Below are 17,970 nucleotides of genomic sequence, written 5' to 3' on the forward strand. Positions count from 1 at the left end.
TGGGAAGAGGGGGAGGGGTGGAGGGCATCGGGTGGCTGGCTCATGGGATGCCAGCTGCTGGGTGTGCTGGCACGGGTGCTGGCAGCTTTGCAACTGGCACAAACCCCGTAGCCAGCCCGTGCTCCTTTAAGGGCTCCGGGGCCGGGAGAGGGGCAGTAGAGTTTCCCTGGTGTTGGCCAGAGTGGCCACCAGGGAAAGCTGGGAAGGGCTAGCCTCCCACTAGTTCGAATTAAGGGGCTACACACCCCTTAATTCGAACTAGTAAGTTTGAACTAGGCTTAATCCTCCTGGAATGAGGTTTACCTAGTTTGAACTAAGCGCTCAGTTAGTTCGAATTAAATTCGAACTAACGGAGTGCTAGTGTAGCGCCTATGAAAGTTAGTTCGAACTAACGTCTGTTAGTTCGAACAAATTTTGCAGTGTAGACATACCCTTAGTCTGCATCTACACAGCAGGCAGTTATTTTGAAATAGTGTCAAAATACTGTCAAACTGGAGGACTTCTTACTCCAACTCCTGTAACTTTCATTGTACAAAGAATAAGGGAAGTTGGAGGAAGAGTGCTCTATTTCTAAATAAGTGCTGTACAGATGCTCCCTTATTTCAAAATAAGTTATTTTGAAATACAGGCAGTCCCCGACTTACGCGGATCCGACTTATGTCGGATCCACAGTTACGAACGGGGCTCACCCCGAAGGACACGGACTGCGGGACCTCGCGGTCCTGCCGCCCGTGTACTCCGGGGCTTTCTCCGCTTCTCCCTGGTCTGAAGACCAGGAAGACACGGAGCAAAGCTGCGGGGGGGCTCGGGCAACGGGGCAGCCCAGGCGCGCCTGGGCTGCCCCGCTGCCCGAGCCCCCCCGCGGCTTTGCAAAGCCTCGGGGAAGCCGGCAGCGGAGCAAAGCCTTGGGGGAAGCCAGCAGCAGGACAGCCCAGACGCCCCACAGCTGTCCCGCTGCTGGCGTCCTCAGAGGCTTTGCTCCCCATCTCCCTGGTCTGCTGGTCTCCAGCAGACCAGGGAGATGGGGAGCAAAGCCGCAGAGGACCCAGGCGGCGGGACCACGGTGCATCTCGGTCCGCCGCCCGTGTCTTCCTGGTCTGCTGGGGTGGGGGTGGGGGGGGCGCAGCTAGTACGCCCCCCCCAGCAGACTAGGCTTTTCTCCAGACGCCTGTGGCAGAGCAGCTGGGGCGCTGCTGGTTGGTCCCGCAGTGCCGCTCTGGGCGCTACTTGATCAACCCAGCAGCACCCCAGCTTCTCTGCCCCAGGCGTCCCCAAGTCAGCTGCTGCTGAAACTGACCAGCGCTGACGACAGGAAGCCCGAGGCAGAGTTGCTCTGCCCCGGGCTTCCTGGAATCAGCTGCTGATCAGTTTCAGCAGCGGCTGACTTGGGGACGCTTGGGGTTCTTAAGTTGATTCTGTATGTAAGTCAGAACTGGCGGTCAGTTTCAGTAGTGGCTGAATCTGGACGCCAGTTCCGACTTACATACAGATTCAACTTAAGAACAAACCTACAGTCCCTATCTTGTACATAACCCGGGGACTGCCTGTAAGATACACAATTGACGTAGCTCAATTTGCCTCGCTTATTTTGATCCCCAGACCAGGGAGACTGGGAGCAAAGCCACGGAGGACGCCGGCAGCGGGACAGCCGTGGCGCGTCTGGGCCATCCCTCTGCGGCTTTGCTCTGCGTCTCTCTGGTCTGCTGGGGGTCCCCTCCCCCAGCAGACCAGGGAGACGCGGAGCAGCTTTTCTCGCCCTGGAGGATGCGGGTGGCGGGACCGCGGTGCATCTGGGCATCCCGCTGCTCGTGTCCTCCGGGGCGAGAAAAGCCCCGTTCGTAACTGCAGATCCGACATAAGTCGGATCCGCGTAACTCGGGGACTGCCTGTAGTTTAATGCTATACACAGTTCAGATAATGATTATGTCTTTAAAGTAGTAAAATGAAAGCTATTTCAACAAATGTCAGCAATAAGACATGAAATTCAGCTAACACCATCCACCGTAACAGACATTCTCTTGTGTTCTAGATTTAAAGAACATAGAATCATAGTATCAGTGGGGAAATGGTCCCACTATTGTGGGGAACTTTCTTGGCTCTTACACTACCCAGGTGAAATGGACCAGCAAGAGGATCTGAGTCCCCACTCCCAGTTCCTTTACCCAAAGGTCTCCCTGACTCTGAGGGCTCTGCTTCCACTCTGCTGAGTAGCAGAGTGGGCCCAGATTTTCTGGAGCTTAATCCCCAACCTTGTAGTCACTTAGGGCAAGATGTAGCACTGGAATTGAATTTTTTAATTAATAAATCAGTTGTAATAAATTTGTTATAGCAAAAGGTTTGGATTAAACTTAAATCCAAGATGTAGGCCTTACAGGGCCAGGTAGCTTTGTTATCTTAGCTCCAGCTCTGTTTGATGTTATCATGTTAAAGTGAAGGGGTGGAATATTGTAATATATAGTGATGTTAGTGTTAGATAAAGCCTTGTAGTAGATAGAAAGAAGTTTAATGTTGAAAGACTTTGTAACTTTGTAAAAATGACTTAGAAGTACCCCTTTGTTCCATGCTGCAATTCTGTAAATGTATTGTTTGTGTGAATGAGAGAAAGAGAATGTTTTAGGAGAGATAAATGTGAAGGCCACTGCATGTCAAATGGTCAGAGGAGGGGCTGAAAACTCAGAAGTACAAAATAATTATCAGCTAAGTGAAAGAACTCAGAAGACGCAGACTACCCAGGCAGACTGACGAACTCTGAAGCTAGAGGCAAACATCCCTTGATAGGGAACCAATCACAACTTTTGCAGGAAAGACAACACCCCCGAGGAGTCATCAGCATACTGATATCAAATGTCTCTGAGAACTTCTTCCCAATAAACATATGTCATAGGAAGATTGATTGTGATGCTGAATGACTGACTAAGGCCTGATGAAGCAAAATGCATAGACTTGCATGGAAGGAAAGTCCTATAAAGTATGGGGTGTCTTGTATGATTCTTTGGGTTCTGTCCGGCTAATATCAAGACCAGGAGTGGCATCAGTCTGGACTGACATGAACCCGAATCCTACCTTGCACCTGACCTATTTGGGCTGAGCAACAGACTAGTAAGTATTCCATCAGCAAGTTGTGTGTGTGTGTGTGTGTGTGTGTGTGTGTGTGTGTGTGTGTGTAAAAACATATGCTACTTTGTTATTTTGTCAATAAATGTGGTTTGTTGCCTTATCCCCCTGAATAAGCATAACAAGGGGCTAGGGTGTCCCCACTCTGGGGTTCTCTCTTCACACTAACCCACTGATTATTACATACAATTCAAAGCAAATACAATGTATTAAACAGCAATTGATTAAAAAGAAAAGAATAAGGAAAAAATGAGAAAGATTAAAAGAGAACACATAGTCTCGCTCTGTAGCACGGGGACATTACAAACATACTGTAGAGTATAAGGACAGTTCACAACCTGTTCCTCATAGGTCCCAGGGTTCTTTCTCAGGCCCTGGCTGTGCAGCATGGGGGCTGCAGGTTGGACATGCTTGCTCTAGCAGTGACCACATGACTTCAGGCTCTAGGTGGCAGGACTCTTCTCCCAGTTGGGGTTACAGTCCCTCCCCAAGTTTGGCCTCCAAGCCCTCTTGGCTGGTGGTGTCTCCCTGCCCAGAGCCTCTTCTCCCCGCTTTCCGGTCCCAGCTCTTCATCATACCCAGCTGTAGACTATGCTGCTTTGCCAGCCTCCAGCTCCTTGTGTTGCTTCTCTGACCTCCCCTTTGGCTCTGGTCACTGCAGGTCTGCTTCTCAGCACAGGATCTGCTCTCTCTGATCTATGTGGGTCTCTGGCTCTGTCACTGCAGGTCTGCTTCTCAGCACAGGATCTGCTCTCCCTGATCTATGTGGGTCTCTGGCTCTGTCTCTGCAGGTCTGCTTCTCAGCATAGCTTGGACCCCTTGCTGCTCTTCTTAGCTCTCTCCCCTTTCTCTAAGAGACCCAGAAAATCCAAGGTCCCACTGAGCATGGGACCTAGCCTCCTAATTCCCTCATTGGCCTGTCCGACCTGTCAATCAGGCTGACCTGGAGTGTTGGCCTCTTTCCATTGTCCCTGGGGATTGTGAGTTTCAGGGCCCTGATTTCTCATGGACTCCCTTTTGGTACTGGGAACTAGCCAACCAAAACCCCCCACTGAGTTTTAGTAAGGGGCTAATAGTCCCCCTACAATAGAATACTAGTACAAGAAGGGACCTCGAGAGAGGTGATCACATCCAGTCTCCTGCCCTCACGGGACATGAACTTAAGTTTCTGGTATAGCATGACTCAGAATCAAAAAACACAGCATAGCAAATTAGTATTATGAGTTTATTTATGAGATCTTAAAATATAGCAACATAGTCCAACAGCACATTTTAAAGAATATAATTTTCAGTTTCTTATTCTCAAAATAGTACATCAAAAATATATTACTTAATGTACACCAAATTCAGTTTCCATTAAATTTTATTTAGAATAAATTGAATTCCAAACATCATAACCATCTACCTGCTTTATTAACAAATCCATCACTTTTCTGAAAGTATCCTCCCTGAAGTTTAATGTCAGTTATCTAAGTGATCCTCAAATAGCAATTCATTTAAGAAAATGTATTAATATACCTTACTGTACATGAACTGCAATTCAATATAGTTATGGAGGTATATAAAGTATAAAATAGTAATTGCAATGTAATGTTTGGAGAAAATGCTATGACTGAAAAAAGTGTTAAACTCTTCAAAAGATTAAGTGTATGTTTAACAATCTAAGATGCAAATCCAACAGTGAGATAAAATAAATTAGTTTCTGCAAAACACACACACGCACACGCGCACGTGCGCGCACACACACACACACACACGCACGCACACACGCACGCACACACGCACACACACCTGATTATATTAATCTGCACAGACTGTGCTTTGTGGAATGTGCATTAAATAAACATAGAAATCAGGATTTAAATGAAGAGATTATGTAAGGCATGAGAAATGAGTGTGTTCTATTCATTTTCATTAACACTCAAATATAGCTATATTTCTACTGAAGCAATTCCAAAACAAAACTATATAAAATAATGGCTGGTTGCTGAGATGGTAAACTAGGAGATTCTGTTCTCCCATATGAACATTGGGATATTCAATTAAATTAAAATGGTAAATTCAAAACTAATAAATGGAAATATAAATTGCAAATAGAACTTAGAACTTACTGCCAGAGAATGTAATTGAGCAAACAACTTAGCAAGACAACAAAACGTAATGGACATTTATATGGTAACAAGAATATCCAGAGTATAATAGTAAATACAATCAAGTTTTGGAAGAGATTAGAGATTAGGAGAAGACCTATAGTATGAAGAGATTATCAGAACAACTGCTGCTGGTCACTGTCAGAGATAGGTTACTGCACAAGTCCAATCACAAGTCTGACCAGGTATGGTAACTCCTATGTTCCTAAATACCTTACTGTGCACAAATTATCAAGACCAGCAAGAAAAGAAAGTTAAGGAAAACAAATTCTGTCCAGATTTTATTCTTTTACACGTTGCACACATATATTCATTATTGCCCATATGGAAAGGGGACTCAGGTGAATGTAGAGATTGGTTTGTTTGTTTTGTTGTTATTAAACACAACAAAAATCTGTTCCAATAGTGTTATAGATAATAGACTGACATAAGCTATTTGAGGAAAGAAGATTGTACTACACATTTTTAGTGTTAACTCAGAAAGCTGCAGGCACAGACTAAAGCCCATCTCCACAGAATTCCTGAAGATTTGAGCCTGTTGCAAAATCCCACAAGCCAAGATGTAATATGTTTCCTCCAGTTAAATGGATTCTGTTAAAGAAAATAGCTAAAACAATCATGTGCAGTCTTTCAGCTTTTACATTCTATGTACTGTTTGCTTACTTAAACACTGTTCAACATTTCAATTTGTCTAATAAAGTGGAACTTCTAAAAGAAAAATTATGTTTAGCCAAGTGTTTTTTCTTCAATTTTTTTAGTACCTTTTCTAAATAAATATCCAAGTATATATTTCATTTGCGCAACATAACCAAATGTATCCAATTTCCTTTAACAATATAAAACAGTCACAGGAGTTCTGGACTTTCTAACTTTAAAAAAAACTATACAAAAAGCCATACTTTAAAATGTTGAAATGGACTGAAAAAGGCCTCTCTGTGATCAATTGAAAACAGCTTTGGAGGTTTTCCAACATAGTAAAATGACCCATAAAATAAACTGTTTTGAAATTTCACCCATACAAAAGAAACTATATACCTGTAAATAAATAAAAGATACTATATACATTTCTGTACATTAAATGAGAGATGACAAGAAATGGAATAAGTTTAGGGATGCTTTTTTACTAGCAAGAATCATATTTTGACTTGATTACAATTTTGAATAAGCACTGGGTTAGAATTTTTTTTTTAATTTTTCTTTTTTTATGCTAGTGGCAGCCACATGAACGTACCACCATATTTCTGTATTTTTTCAAAATAACATTAGAACTGTCATCAAAGTAGAGCACTGAGATTGCATTCAGTTTTGTAGGTGCACAGCATGGCTTAGGTACATGATCAGGGAACATCAAATGAACCTGAAAGAGAGAGAGAGAGTGCAAAATTGCTTTTATATCAAAATAGAAAGTATCAGGGCAAATTTATTGAAAACACATCTATTCAATTTGCAGAGTTCTGTACTTTTTTCATTTAGCAAATTTTGTACAAAGCTCACCTCCAGATGCTCTACTGATCTAAATAATACACTTATACAATAATAGCTCATGGAGAAATAAATTAGGAAGCATAGCGAAGAGAGAAAATTGGTTTTCAGATGAGATTTGAAAAAGAAGAAATGGAGATAGGTCCTGGTTTAGGAAAGCATTTGAACATATCAGGACAGAATTTGAGCATATGCTTAAATCCCTGACTTAACTAAATTGTCTTCCTGAATCACAGCCTTATGGGGAGGAAGAAAGGAGTCCAGACAATGTGGAGGCAAATACTCTCACAAAGAATATATGGATTCTATAAAGATTCAAGAACATGGCTCTTTTTCATCATCTCTATATTTCTAAGTTGTCTGTTGCTTTAGTGTCGATTATCCCACTAAGGTCAATGACAGTTTTGACAGAGGAAAAAGAATCAAGCCAAAAGGTAGATGGAAGATGCAGGGAGTGGTATAGAGAAGGTATTCTCTGAGGGTGCGTCTATACAGAACAGTTATTTTGAAATAACGGATATTAATTTGAAATAACAATGCGAGTATCTACACAGCAATTACGTTATTTTGAAATAATTTAAAAAATAACGGACAGCTTATTTTGACTTCTATAAACCTCATTCCATTAGAAATAATGCCTTTTCCAAAACAGCTATTTCGAAATCAGCTGTAGCGTGGACGCTCCATTGCTGCTATTTCAAAATACTCCTCTCTAGGAACATTCAAACTAATTAGTCTCCAGTGCCTCCTAGGGCTCTAAATCAAGGTAGCAGATCCACATTAGGGAAGCTGCCCCAGAATAATTTTGAGGCTTCCCTGTAGCTTATTTCAAAATAAGCTATTTCGGAGTATTTCTTCTGGAACAGCTTATTTTGAAAATAAGTGTGCAGTATAGACATACCTTGAGGTAGGCTGGCATACATCAATGGAATGATAAATAAAGGAAGGCAATTTTGAGCACGTCTCAAAATGAATGGCGATCTAGTGAAAATGCAGACAATTTAAATATGCTCTTTTTATTCTTGAAAGAAGGTTGAGAGTAATAGTTGGAAACTGGGAAGGTAAGAGAGAAGAGAGATGCGACACAGAAGGCAAGAGAGGAATAGATGAAGACTTCCACAGTAATCCATTTTATTTGTACATTAAGTCTTTTTAAATATGTTATAGCCATATTTCTAGCAGTAAAAGCCTTTTCCACGCAGGCTATGTCTACACTGCAGGGTTTTTGCACAAGAAGTCTTTTGCAAAAGAGTTCTTTCACAAAGACTTCTTGCGCAAAAGTGCATCCACACCTCAAAGGTTTGTGCAAGACAGCGTCCACACTGCATGGAAGCTTTGAATTCAGTGATTTTTTAGGGAATGCCAGTCCCTAAAAATGCCAGTCTCTAGAATTTTGGCTCTGACACTAACTACATCTGTGGTCCTAGTCAAGTCACTTAGTCATTCTGCCTTAGCTTCCCCATCTCCAAAATGGAGGTAATAATTAGAGATGGAAACAAAGCCAGCCCCATGATCTGAATACACCTATCCTTTCAATGTGCATCCAAATTTTGCAATCTTTAACAATACTGAAAGTAGTATTAACAATTAATAGGGTGGGATTTTCAAAAGCATTCAGCATTAGCCTAACTGCTTTCACTGAAGTAAAAAAGAGTTTATCCAGGGATGTTGGTGGGAGCAAAGTTAGCTCTACTCCAACACCTTTTTACTCCAATGGTTACAGCTTAGACCTCTGTAGAAATGAAGATGTGATCAACCAAAGGTTGCTATAAAACAAACAAAAACAGTTAGTTATGTTTGAAGGGGTTCCATAAAATAATCTCATCCCAAAACAAAGAGCTGCTTTTTTAGAATGTGCAATCATGGTGGACAAGAGCTGATTATGTTTGTATTGGGGAGAAAGTATTATTAATTGCTTCCCAAACTCTCCCTATGTGAAAACCTTAAGTAAATGCAGGTAACTTGTATAATTGAAAACAAAGTGTTTGGCTACTGCTGATCCAGCTAATTTATGTGCATTTAAAATTCACTTAGCTCCACCTTCCCCTCCCTCCTCATACCTTCTGCCTTCACCTACAGTGAGAAACTACCTATCGGAGATTTCGGTAAAATCTCGGTGAATGCATGAACGTTGCTCTGGTATGTTTTATCTTGCATGACACACAATTGCATGAGAGAAGCTGCAATTTAAAGTCTCACTGACCTTGGCAACTTTTCTAGGCAATCTTTGCCATAACAACTAAAGAGAAATAACAGTTTATTTTTGTAAATATGCTTTTCTTCATCATCACATATGCACACTGCCTAGTTCTTGCCAAACAGCACTACTTTCCCTCTCAAAATGAATCTCTTTCCCACAGCTCGTTGCTTACTTCCACCTTTGACTCCCTCCCCTCCTCCTATTCCCTTCCTACTCTCTGTGCAGGATCTTGCTGGCTTGAATGTCGGGATGGAAGGATATAAAGTCATTGGCTCTCTAGCTGGGGACTGCTAGGGGTGAGAGGATTGAATGGTGGGAGGAGAAAAAGCACATTTAGTGCATGTTAAAAATGGATCTTTAAGAAGATATGTGCCTGTTTTGATCATAATCACCCTGCTTGTCCACTGTATTCCTTTCCCCTGTCCTTCATCAAGCTTTTAATTATATATACTGTGAAGAGCTTGGCAGTGGATCAGATCCTCAACTGGTGTAAATGAAAAAGGAGAGCTTAACTTTAGACTTCTACATCCATATTTAGGCATATAATAAGTTTACTGAGCTTTTTGAACTGCTGAGCACCCGTAGCTCCCACCAAGCCTTTTCTAGGGGACTGTCCCAGTAAATATAAGTCAGAACATCCCATGGTGCTCCATCTCTTATGCTCAGGGCTGGCCTGACCTCTGGCTGGAACCAGGACTGGGAGAGGTGGATAGGTGGCTGTAAGACTCTTTCCACTTCAGCTACACCAAGTGGAGAATCAAATCCAAATAGTACTAGTTTTATAATCGTAACTGGTTGGCAGACATGACTGCACACAACATGCTTCCTCCTTCCAACTGCATCAGCTCACACATCTTATTTTAAAAGCATTTTTCAGGCCAGTCAACTGACTAAGGCTTTTCTGATAACAGTTGAAACCTGAGAGCCACTGTGCAGCCACAGGTAAAAGTTACCGGAGGTTGTAGTGAGAATATTGACAAGGAAGTTCAAAAGTTGCATAAAACAGTTGGAAGCTGGGAGGGAATCCCTCTTTGCTTCATGTCAGCACAGTGGTGGATTAGCCACTAGGCTGATGGGGCTTGTGCCCAGGGGCCCTGGCCAATTGGGGGACCCTGGAAAAATGGGATCATCCAATCCCATTCCTCAGCAGGAATGCCAGATGTGGGGGCGGGAAGAAGGTCTCCATGCCCAATCCCAGCTGTGGCCCTGGGACTGGAGAAAGGCTAGCTCCCTGATGCAGCCTCAGGGCTGGGGGAGCTTTCACTTGCCACTGCTGCCCGAGGCCAATGGCCAAGGGAGGGAGGGGACAGAACTTCTTCAGTTCTGGGGCTGAAATGGGTGTGTGTGTAATGGGGAAGACCATAGGCAGGAGCAGCATGGTGTGGGGCTGTGAGTGGGGCGATGAGCAGCAGGGGTGGAATAGGGACAGGACTGCAGACAGAAGAGGTGGGAAGGGGTTCTCCGCTTGCTCTGGCCCAGAGCCCTATGAAACCTTAATCCACCTCGAGGATTAAGCAGACCTACTCAATGCTGTGACACCAGTTTTTTCCCTCTGCATTACTGGGCCAGAAGCAGAATGTAAATATATCAAAGAGGTTTTCTGGGCATTTCATCCACCAGACATTACAATCACTAACATTTTTAGGCACGGATGTAATTTAAACAAAATTCATCCGAATCCAATAGTAATAAACCAAGAGGAAATATAGTCCCCCTGTCCCAAGCTGCTTACATGTTACAAAAATGATCATACCAGTGTTTGAACTATGGCATGGTTGGTAGCATTCATATGGGCATTGAGAGGAAAGGAGCATTCTCCATCACAGTAGAATGCAGCATAGCCTTCTGGTGCGATTATCCAATCCTGAAAAATAAAACAAGCAAATTAAATAAACCCCACCACAAACAATCTCAATCCTCAGTTCAATCAACTCAAAACTGTATCACTATCCACTTGGCTCCACTGGTGACTGAATATGCTATGTACAGAAATACAGTATTTGGGGAAAACAGTCCCAGTCTCTGTTTCTACAAAGCCAAGAGCAAAATTGAGTTAAACCTAGAAATAAATATTGAATACCCCCCAAGTAACCCACCAGTAAAGGAATTTAGCAAAGAAATACATTGAAAATAGCCTTTAAAATACTTTTCCTCCCAATTTGAAATTCTCAGGCTATTTCTGGTTCACTTAAAGCCTGCCAAATGTGTCATTCTCTGGCATATCCAGTGCCATGATCCTATGATTTGTTTGAGACTAAGACAATTTATGGACACAGGAGTTGGATAGGGGATGGTGACATTAGTGGGGTCACAGAATGATCCATTTTGGGAGTCTTTCAGCAAACCAGAAGAGAGGAAATGTATTTTAAACATTCAGTTATAGAATTTTTCTTTGTTGACGTCCCCCAATAGCCTGACTGAGATGGAGAGGGGAAGGAGTATTAAGCAAATATTTTGGGATTAATCCAATGTTATTGTAACCCTGTTTACCTTTAATTTTATTGATTTAATATTGAATTGTTATCCTTGGTTAGGTGCTTGCATTATGAGATTATCTTTCCTTTTTATAAATAAGTATTTAGAGAAATCTGAGCTACACAAGCTACAACATTTTCGTGAAATAACAATATTTTACATTATCTGTGATGTCTTGCATTGCCAAGGATCTCAAAGTGTCTTACAAAATGATGGGATCTGTGGTAAATAAATCTATAGCAGAACTGGAGGTACTTGAAAAATTCTGAACTTCATCACAATCCCACCACATGAACTATGTGAGTAGTTCTTCCTTGCCCTAGGTTGGCCTCTACACTCTCTATGGGCACTGCCAGACTGAGCAGGGAAACAAAGGAATTAACGTCAATGGCTTTGGTAGGAATTATGCCACAGAATGACTCTTCAACCGCATTAAGGAACTTCTGCTGAATCAAAAGAAGCTAGTGCTTCTTGAGTTCAATCCTCCTTGTCAGGGTTTCCCTCCCTCCCCCCTGCTTCTTTTTAGTAGAGTTTCCAGTACTTTATGGCTTTATGTCTAAAACTGGAGGCAAGTGACACAACTTTATGAACAGTGGCCAAACGTTTAAACTAGGGTGCATAAAGTTAAACATCTATATCCACATCACCCACTCAACTTCTGTTTCTGTGCTTAAATATGGACCATGGAACCTAACTTAAGCCATTGTATTTGAAAACTGTAGCTGGTTGATTCTTTTTGGTCTTACAGCTAAGAATAAGTACACTATTAACAGCAATTAAGTATATACCACAGCTCATATTTAAGGATTACATCCTGACTGTACCTAACAATGAACACTTTAGTTTTAACAACAGAGTTCTATATTATTTATAGGGATCACATCAACCATCACTGAAATGAAACCACCTCTGGGGTATAAAGTTCCAACTGTTTAAGAGCACACAGCAGCTCTACACATCTAGGAAGCAAAAATGAATTCTGCAGAGGGAATTTTAATATACATGGAAACCTGAAATGTGTTATCTAAATCAGTTGCTGATGGCCTTCCCATTATTTCCTTAATAAAATATTTCCTTTGAAAACAGCTTTTGCTTCTCTGGAAGAACCCAGAGGAGCCTCTGTTTTCTCTGCCTTTTGATGCCTTACCTCTGCCTTTTTGGCCCCACAGGTACCATCTTTTCTGTTAGACTATGGCTGCATAAAAGGTTTGCTGTTGAGTGATTCAAAACACCTTGCAGGGGCTAAAATCTCTGCTTCCACAGAACTCTGAACTCTGATGGTATAATTCTCATCTGTCAATACACAGCAAATGCAGGAACTAGAAAGAAACTCAAGCCAAAACTGGATCTGGATTTCAAATACAGTACACCAGAGTTTGCCAGGGGTGCTAGAACAATGTATACAGTGGAAGTGTTAAGAGCCATTGAACCAATCTGTAAACCCTTTATATGATGGAAACTGCTTCAAGCCAGCACTCCCAGCATCCCTAGTTCCAGAACCTATGAAGTACTGGGGTGTTCAGAGATGGGACTGTAGTTTGATCAAATATTGACAGTGTTGAGTGGCAGTATTCTGAAGCAGATCCAAACCCCAACACCACCAATATACACAGAGGCTGTGTCTACATTGGCACCCCTTTCCGGAAAAGTAGGAATAAGAGATCCTCCGGAAAAGGCTTTATTTTCCGGAGAATCACGTCTAGACTGGCGCTTTTCTCCGGCTTTTCCCCAAGCCGGAAAAAAGTTGCAGCCATGTTAATGCAAATGCCGTTGGGGATATTTAAATCCCCCGCGGATTTGCCTATTCCAAAGTCTACATTAGCATCCCTTTTCCGAAAGGGATGCCAGTGTAGACACAGCCAGAGTGTCTGGCTCTTGAATAAAGGTTAGGGCTCATTGCTGGTAAAACCTATTAATTTATCAGGACTATAATACTATTAGGCTACATCTAGACTGGCCACAAATTCCGGAAAAGGGATGCAAATCAGGTAAGTCAGCATAGGGAAATCCGCAGGGGATTTAAATATCCCCCGCGGATTTAAATAAACATGTCCGCCGCTTTTTTTCCGGCTTGGGGAAAAGCGTCTAGACTGGCGCGATCCTCCGGAATAAAGCCCTTTTCCGGAGGATCTCTTATTCCTACTTGAAAGGATCTTATTCAAGTAGGAATAAGAGATCCTCCGGAAAAGGGCTTTATTCCGGAGGATCGCACCAGTCTAGACGCTTTTCCCCAAGCCGGAAAAAAAGTGGCGGACATGTTTATTTAAATCCGCGGGGGATATTTAAATCCCCTGCGGATTTCCCTATGCTGACTTACCTGATTTGCATCCCTTTTCCGGAATTTGTGGCCAGTCTAGACGTAGCCTTAATGTCTAGGGGATGTCTTTCAGAGATTCATCTGCTTTTTTTCCCCACATGGCTTTGTAGGTTGTAAACACAAATAGCTCTATAACTGCTACAAAAGGATTGCAGATAGGATCACAAATCACTATAAAGTGCATTTTGAGAATTGTTTACTTTTCAGGGCAACTCCAGTTACCACCAAGAAAAATTCCTCTACAACAGATAGCAGATTACAAAAGAGACTATAGAAATTAGCACTGATATGAAAGAGTATATCCATACCTGCCATCCCAAGTCACGAAAACTCACATAAAGTTCATGTTTTTTACAGGCTTGCTTTTGTTCACTTGTGTTATAATCTGCAGAGAGAAAAAGACATTCTTCAGACACACGGCTGTGGAAGACAAGATTCAGATTTTAAATTCCTTGGCAAACTTGTGCAAAGCAAAGGAACAGAAATTGTCTCATTTCTACAGCTAGGGATGGTCGTAAAGTCAATATCATATTTTGAAGTTCAGAATCCCCAATCTCAGGTTGGCATAGTGTATGTACAGAGCATAAATGATGTGTTCAGTATTAGTGGAAATAAATGTTCATGCTATCTACTTGTTAGCTATCAAACAAACAGGTCAGATAATATTGACAGATATAAGTTTTCAAAGATGGGAAAAAAAATCAAGGACTTGATCTAAATCTCATTGAAGACAGTGAGAGCTTTTGCTTTGGGCTTTGGATCAGGCCTTAAATTCTAGCTGAAGAATAGGAGGGACTCTGATTTCAAATTATAAACATAAAATCATAATTTCAGTTATTTAAATCTTATCACATTTTGTATAGCTATATTTTTTTTTACCATTGTAAAAAATATCCACCAACCAATGACCTTTAGCTGTTAATACAAGTGTAAACAAATAGCACAATAGATGCACTTTAAGACATAGGCGTGCCAGGATGGGATGATCCACAGAATCTTCACTACATGCCAGGGATAACCATAATTCCTCTCTTTGGTAACGTACAAAGATGTGGGGAAGCCCCTGTCCCATCTCATCACCACCCAGCAGAGGAATTGGATGGGCATGGAAGGCACCAGGCTGTACCACCTTATGGGATGGTGCAGCTTAGTGCATTCCCGTGTGTGCCTGGGATCTGACAGAGTGACTATGCTTCCTGCTAATGTTCAATATTACAACCAGTTAATATTTGTTTTAAAAATATTTGTTTTTAAAGACTAAAATCAGCTTTTTGATCAAAATAAACATTTTCATAGAAAATTCTCATTTTGGTTGAAATTTCAGAAACCCCTTCCCTCCTTGGAAACTAAAAACCCACAAATTTAAGTGTTGATAAAAATGTCAAATTTTTAATGTTGATAAAAATGTCAAAAATTTAAACTAAATTTTTAAAAAACTGAGAAAGGTTTTCAAACAATAAAAACTTTGTAAGTTTGTGTGTCTGTCTTTTCAATATATTTTCTTTAGAAATGTAGGGGGCCATACTTTTAAAAATGCTGACAAATAATTTCATATTCCAGCCTATTTTATTTAATACACCGTGGAATGACATGGATAGGCTTTTTGTTGGAATAGCTCTGGCATGTCCTGCAGATACATTAGATAGGTACAGCCACTGAAGGGTCTTGTTAGAACTTATCTGCACAGTGCTCTCCATTTTAAATCAGCAAAGTATTGAAGTATCATGTGCTTTGCTTTAAACATGTTAAGAGTCTCATTAACTTCAGCTTAATTTTAAATACAATTTTGCTGGATTGGGCTGGCATGCTCACCACGATGATTGTGCCCTTGGTTACTAATACAAATACACATAGGACTAATATTAGTTTAAAATGTTGAATAAGTTCTCTTTCATAACTTTCAAAGAATATTTTTCTGGTTTTAATGCTCTTTAAAGATTAATTTTGACCTCACATATTCAAACTCTCACAGTGAGTTTTAAATTCATAATCCATGGAAATCCGTACAAGAAACTGAATTATGAGTTACATTCATTCAACAACGAAATAAAGACAATGCCATGTGTCATTTCAAATTGGAATAGAAATTAAATTTGGAATAGAAAACCACAGTATAAATGAAACACATGAAAAATATGACTGAGGAATTCACAATCCCTTTGTAGATAGTCCACAATCAGAAAAACAGGTGGAATCTGGTGAATACATTATTCTTAATCCAGTTGTCCATCAGCTTGAGCTCTGGAATCAATTTCTAATATTGTGAAGTTTTTGTATTTAACACACAACCTTCAGCACCAAGAAGCTTGAGGAGAAGAGTCCTATGGCTATAGGAAGAAGACCCCCCAATAAATATTTATAGTGTCACTTCAAATCTTTTCACAATCTTCAAAATCCCCCAAATTTTTAAAAAAATGGATGATCTTGCATGGATGTAAAAAAAGTCCAAGAATACTTGTTATGAAGACATGCATTCGATATACAGGTTTCTGAAAACTACATAACCACGCACCTATTTAGAATTCTAAACTACTAAAGAAAATCCATATTTCTTCCCTACATTCTGCCTTTTATATAAGACAAATGTTGTGTGTAATGTAACATTACATAAAAGTAGCCACAGTGACATTTACAACAGAAATCTGTGCCAAGGATCCAGTTTCACATTCTATAGCTTCAAGGTCTATATGCTTATTCTGTCAGGCATCAAAACCATGGTATATTATGACTGAGTACATTTTGTACCTAAGCCATCCAGGGACTGCAACTGGGTTCCAAATCTGTATGTGGCAGAAGGAGCTACGGGAGTAGGACAAAGGAATCAGATTTATTATTCCTATGCATATTCACTAGCAGTCAGAGAGGATTTTGGTTACTAAAGAAGAGATGGAAGTTGAGACGTATGAACCTGCCTGCATTTGCTATCACAAAGTACCATATGTTTAATTAATTAGTGTAACAGCAACCAATAAAATCCAGGAAATACACAGTTAAGCATGTTTTCCATTCTTATCTCTTAGCATCAGTAATAAAAAGTACCACAGCTTTGCTTTTGAATTTCCTGGTATATGTCAGTTTGCATCAGTGTCTCTATATTATTAAAATATAGATTTTATTTTGTGCCAAATTACTCTTTCCCCCTCTTTAGAACCATTTTGTAAGGAAAAGGGTTTTGGAGTTTCTTTTGTTCGTTTCAGGACAAGTTAAATAAAGAAAAGATACTTTTCCTCTAGACCTTATTAGCAAGATGACTCCAGTTTTACTAAATAGAAGTAGCGCCTGAGTAATAACTCAAGGAAATACTGCAAATTTCACTCCTGCATGTGGAACCAGAGAGCGGAGAACGGAGGCACATGAGGATACATTGTTCTTTTCTGCCTTCTGTTGTTGCCTTGCATTTAAACCATGTGCCGAAAAGTTTTCATTCCAGAGAGAAAGGTCAGTCACAGACCTGTCGACATCAAGAAGAAAACTTTTGCAAAGTGTTATGATCAGTAGCCATATATTTAGGCTTTGTTCTTATTCACATTTTGTTTGTTTATGTGCACATGCAGGAGTATTTCAAAAAGGAACCTCTGAGTTTTAATTAGCTGTAAGGGAGGGAAAAAAGTGAACTATGGCAAGTAGAAATGTCTTTCTTGACTACGTAAGGTGTTTGCAGGGTTGGTTGTAGCCACATTCATCCTAGGATATTAGAGAGACATGGGGTGAGTTAACATCTTATCTTTGGGCCAGTTCTATGGGTGATGAGGCAAGATTCCAAGCTACTCAGAGGTGTTCCTCAAGGTCCTTCTCTGATCTAAAGAAAATGCTGCATAGCTCAAACACTTATCCCTCTCACCAACAGAAGTTGGCCCAATAAAAAATGTTACCTCACGCACCTTGTCTCTCTAAGAAGCATCAATAGATAAGCTACTGTAATCTCCATTGCCTGCCCTTGGGCAAGGCTAAGCATAGTGGGCAGAACTACTAGGTTTTCTATTTAGTTTACAGAAGGGATCACTCTACCTTTTAGCAACTGGCCATTGACAGAGGCTGCACCCCAGCACACTAGTAGAGTGTGCCTTCTGTACCCCCCTCAGGAGATGTAGCCAGCTCCAGTGGCTAGTGAACAAGCAGTCCTGAAATGCAGAGAGCACAGAGACTACTGTACTCTGCCACTGTTCAAGGACACACAAAGGCTTGTTTTTTATTTTGTTTTCTGCTTCCTCTTCTGACATCCTAGAGCAGCT

At 41.0% G+C, this 17,970-nt stretch overlaps 1 protein-coding gene across 1 annotated transcript in view; it reads right to left on the minus strand.

Moving 5' to 3' along the window:
• Positions 1–4,324: 4,324 nt before the first annotated feature.
• The window catches only part of BMP5 (bone morphogenetic protein 5), an 85,546-nt gene continuing 71,900 nt past the window's right edge, over positions 4,325–17,970 (minus strand). Inside the window, exons 5-7 of the mRNA XM_006110971.4 lie at positions 14,047–14,123; positions 10,700–10,810; positions 4,325–6,621 (exon numbers count right to left, since the gene is read on the minus strand). Coding sequence (XP_006111033.1) covers positions 6,472–6,621; positions 10,700–10,810; positions 14,047–14,123 — 338 coding nt within the window. The 3' untranslated portion in view covers positions 4,325–6,471. The remainder of the gene's footprint in view (positions 6,622–10,699; positions 10,811–14,046; positions 14,124–17,970) is intronic.

This window comes from Pelodiscus sinensis, chromosome 3 (assembly GCF_052426305.1).
Source record: "Pelodiscus sinensis isolate ZL-2025 chromosome 3, ASM5242630v1, whole genome shotgun sequence".
Classification (NCBI taxonomy): Eukaryota; Metazoa; Chordata; order Testudines; family Trionychidae; genus Pelodiscus; species Pelodiscus sinensis.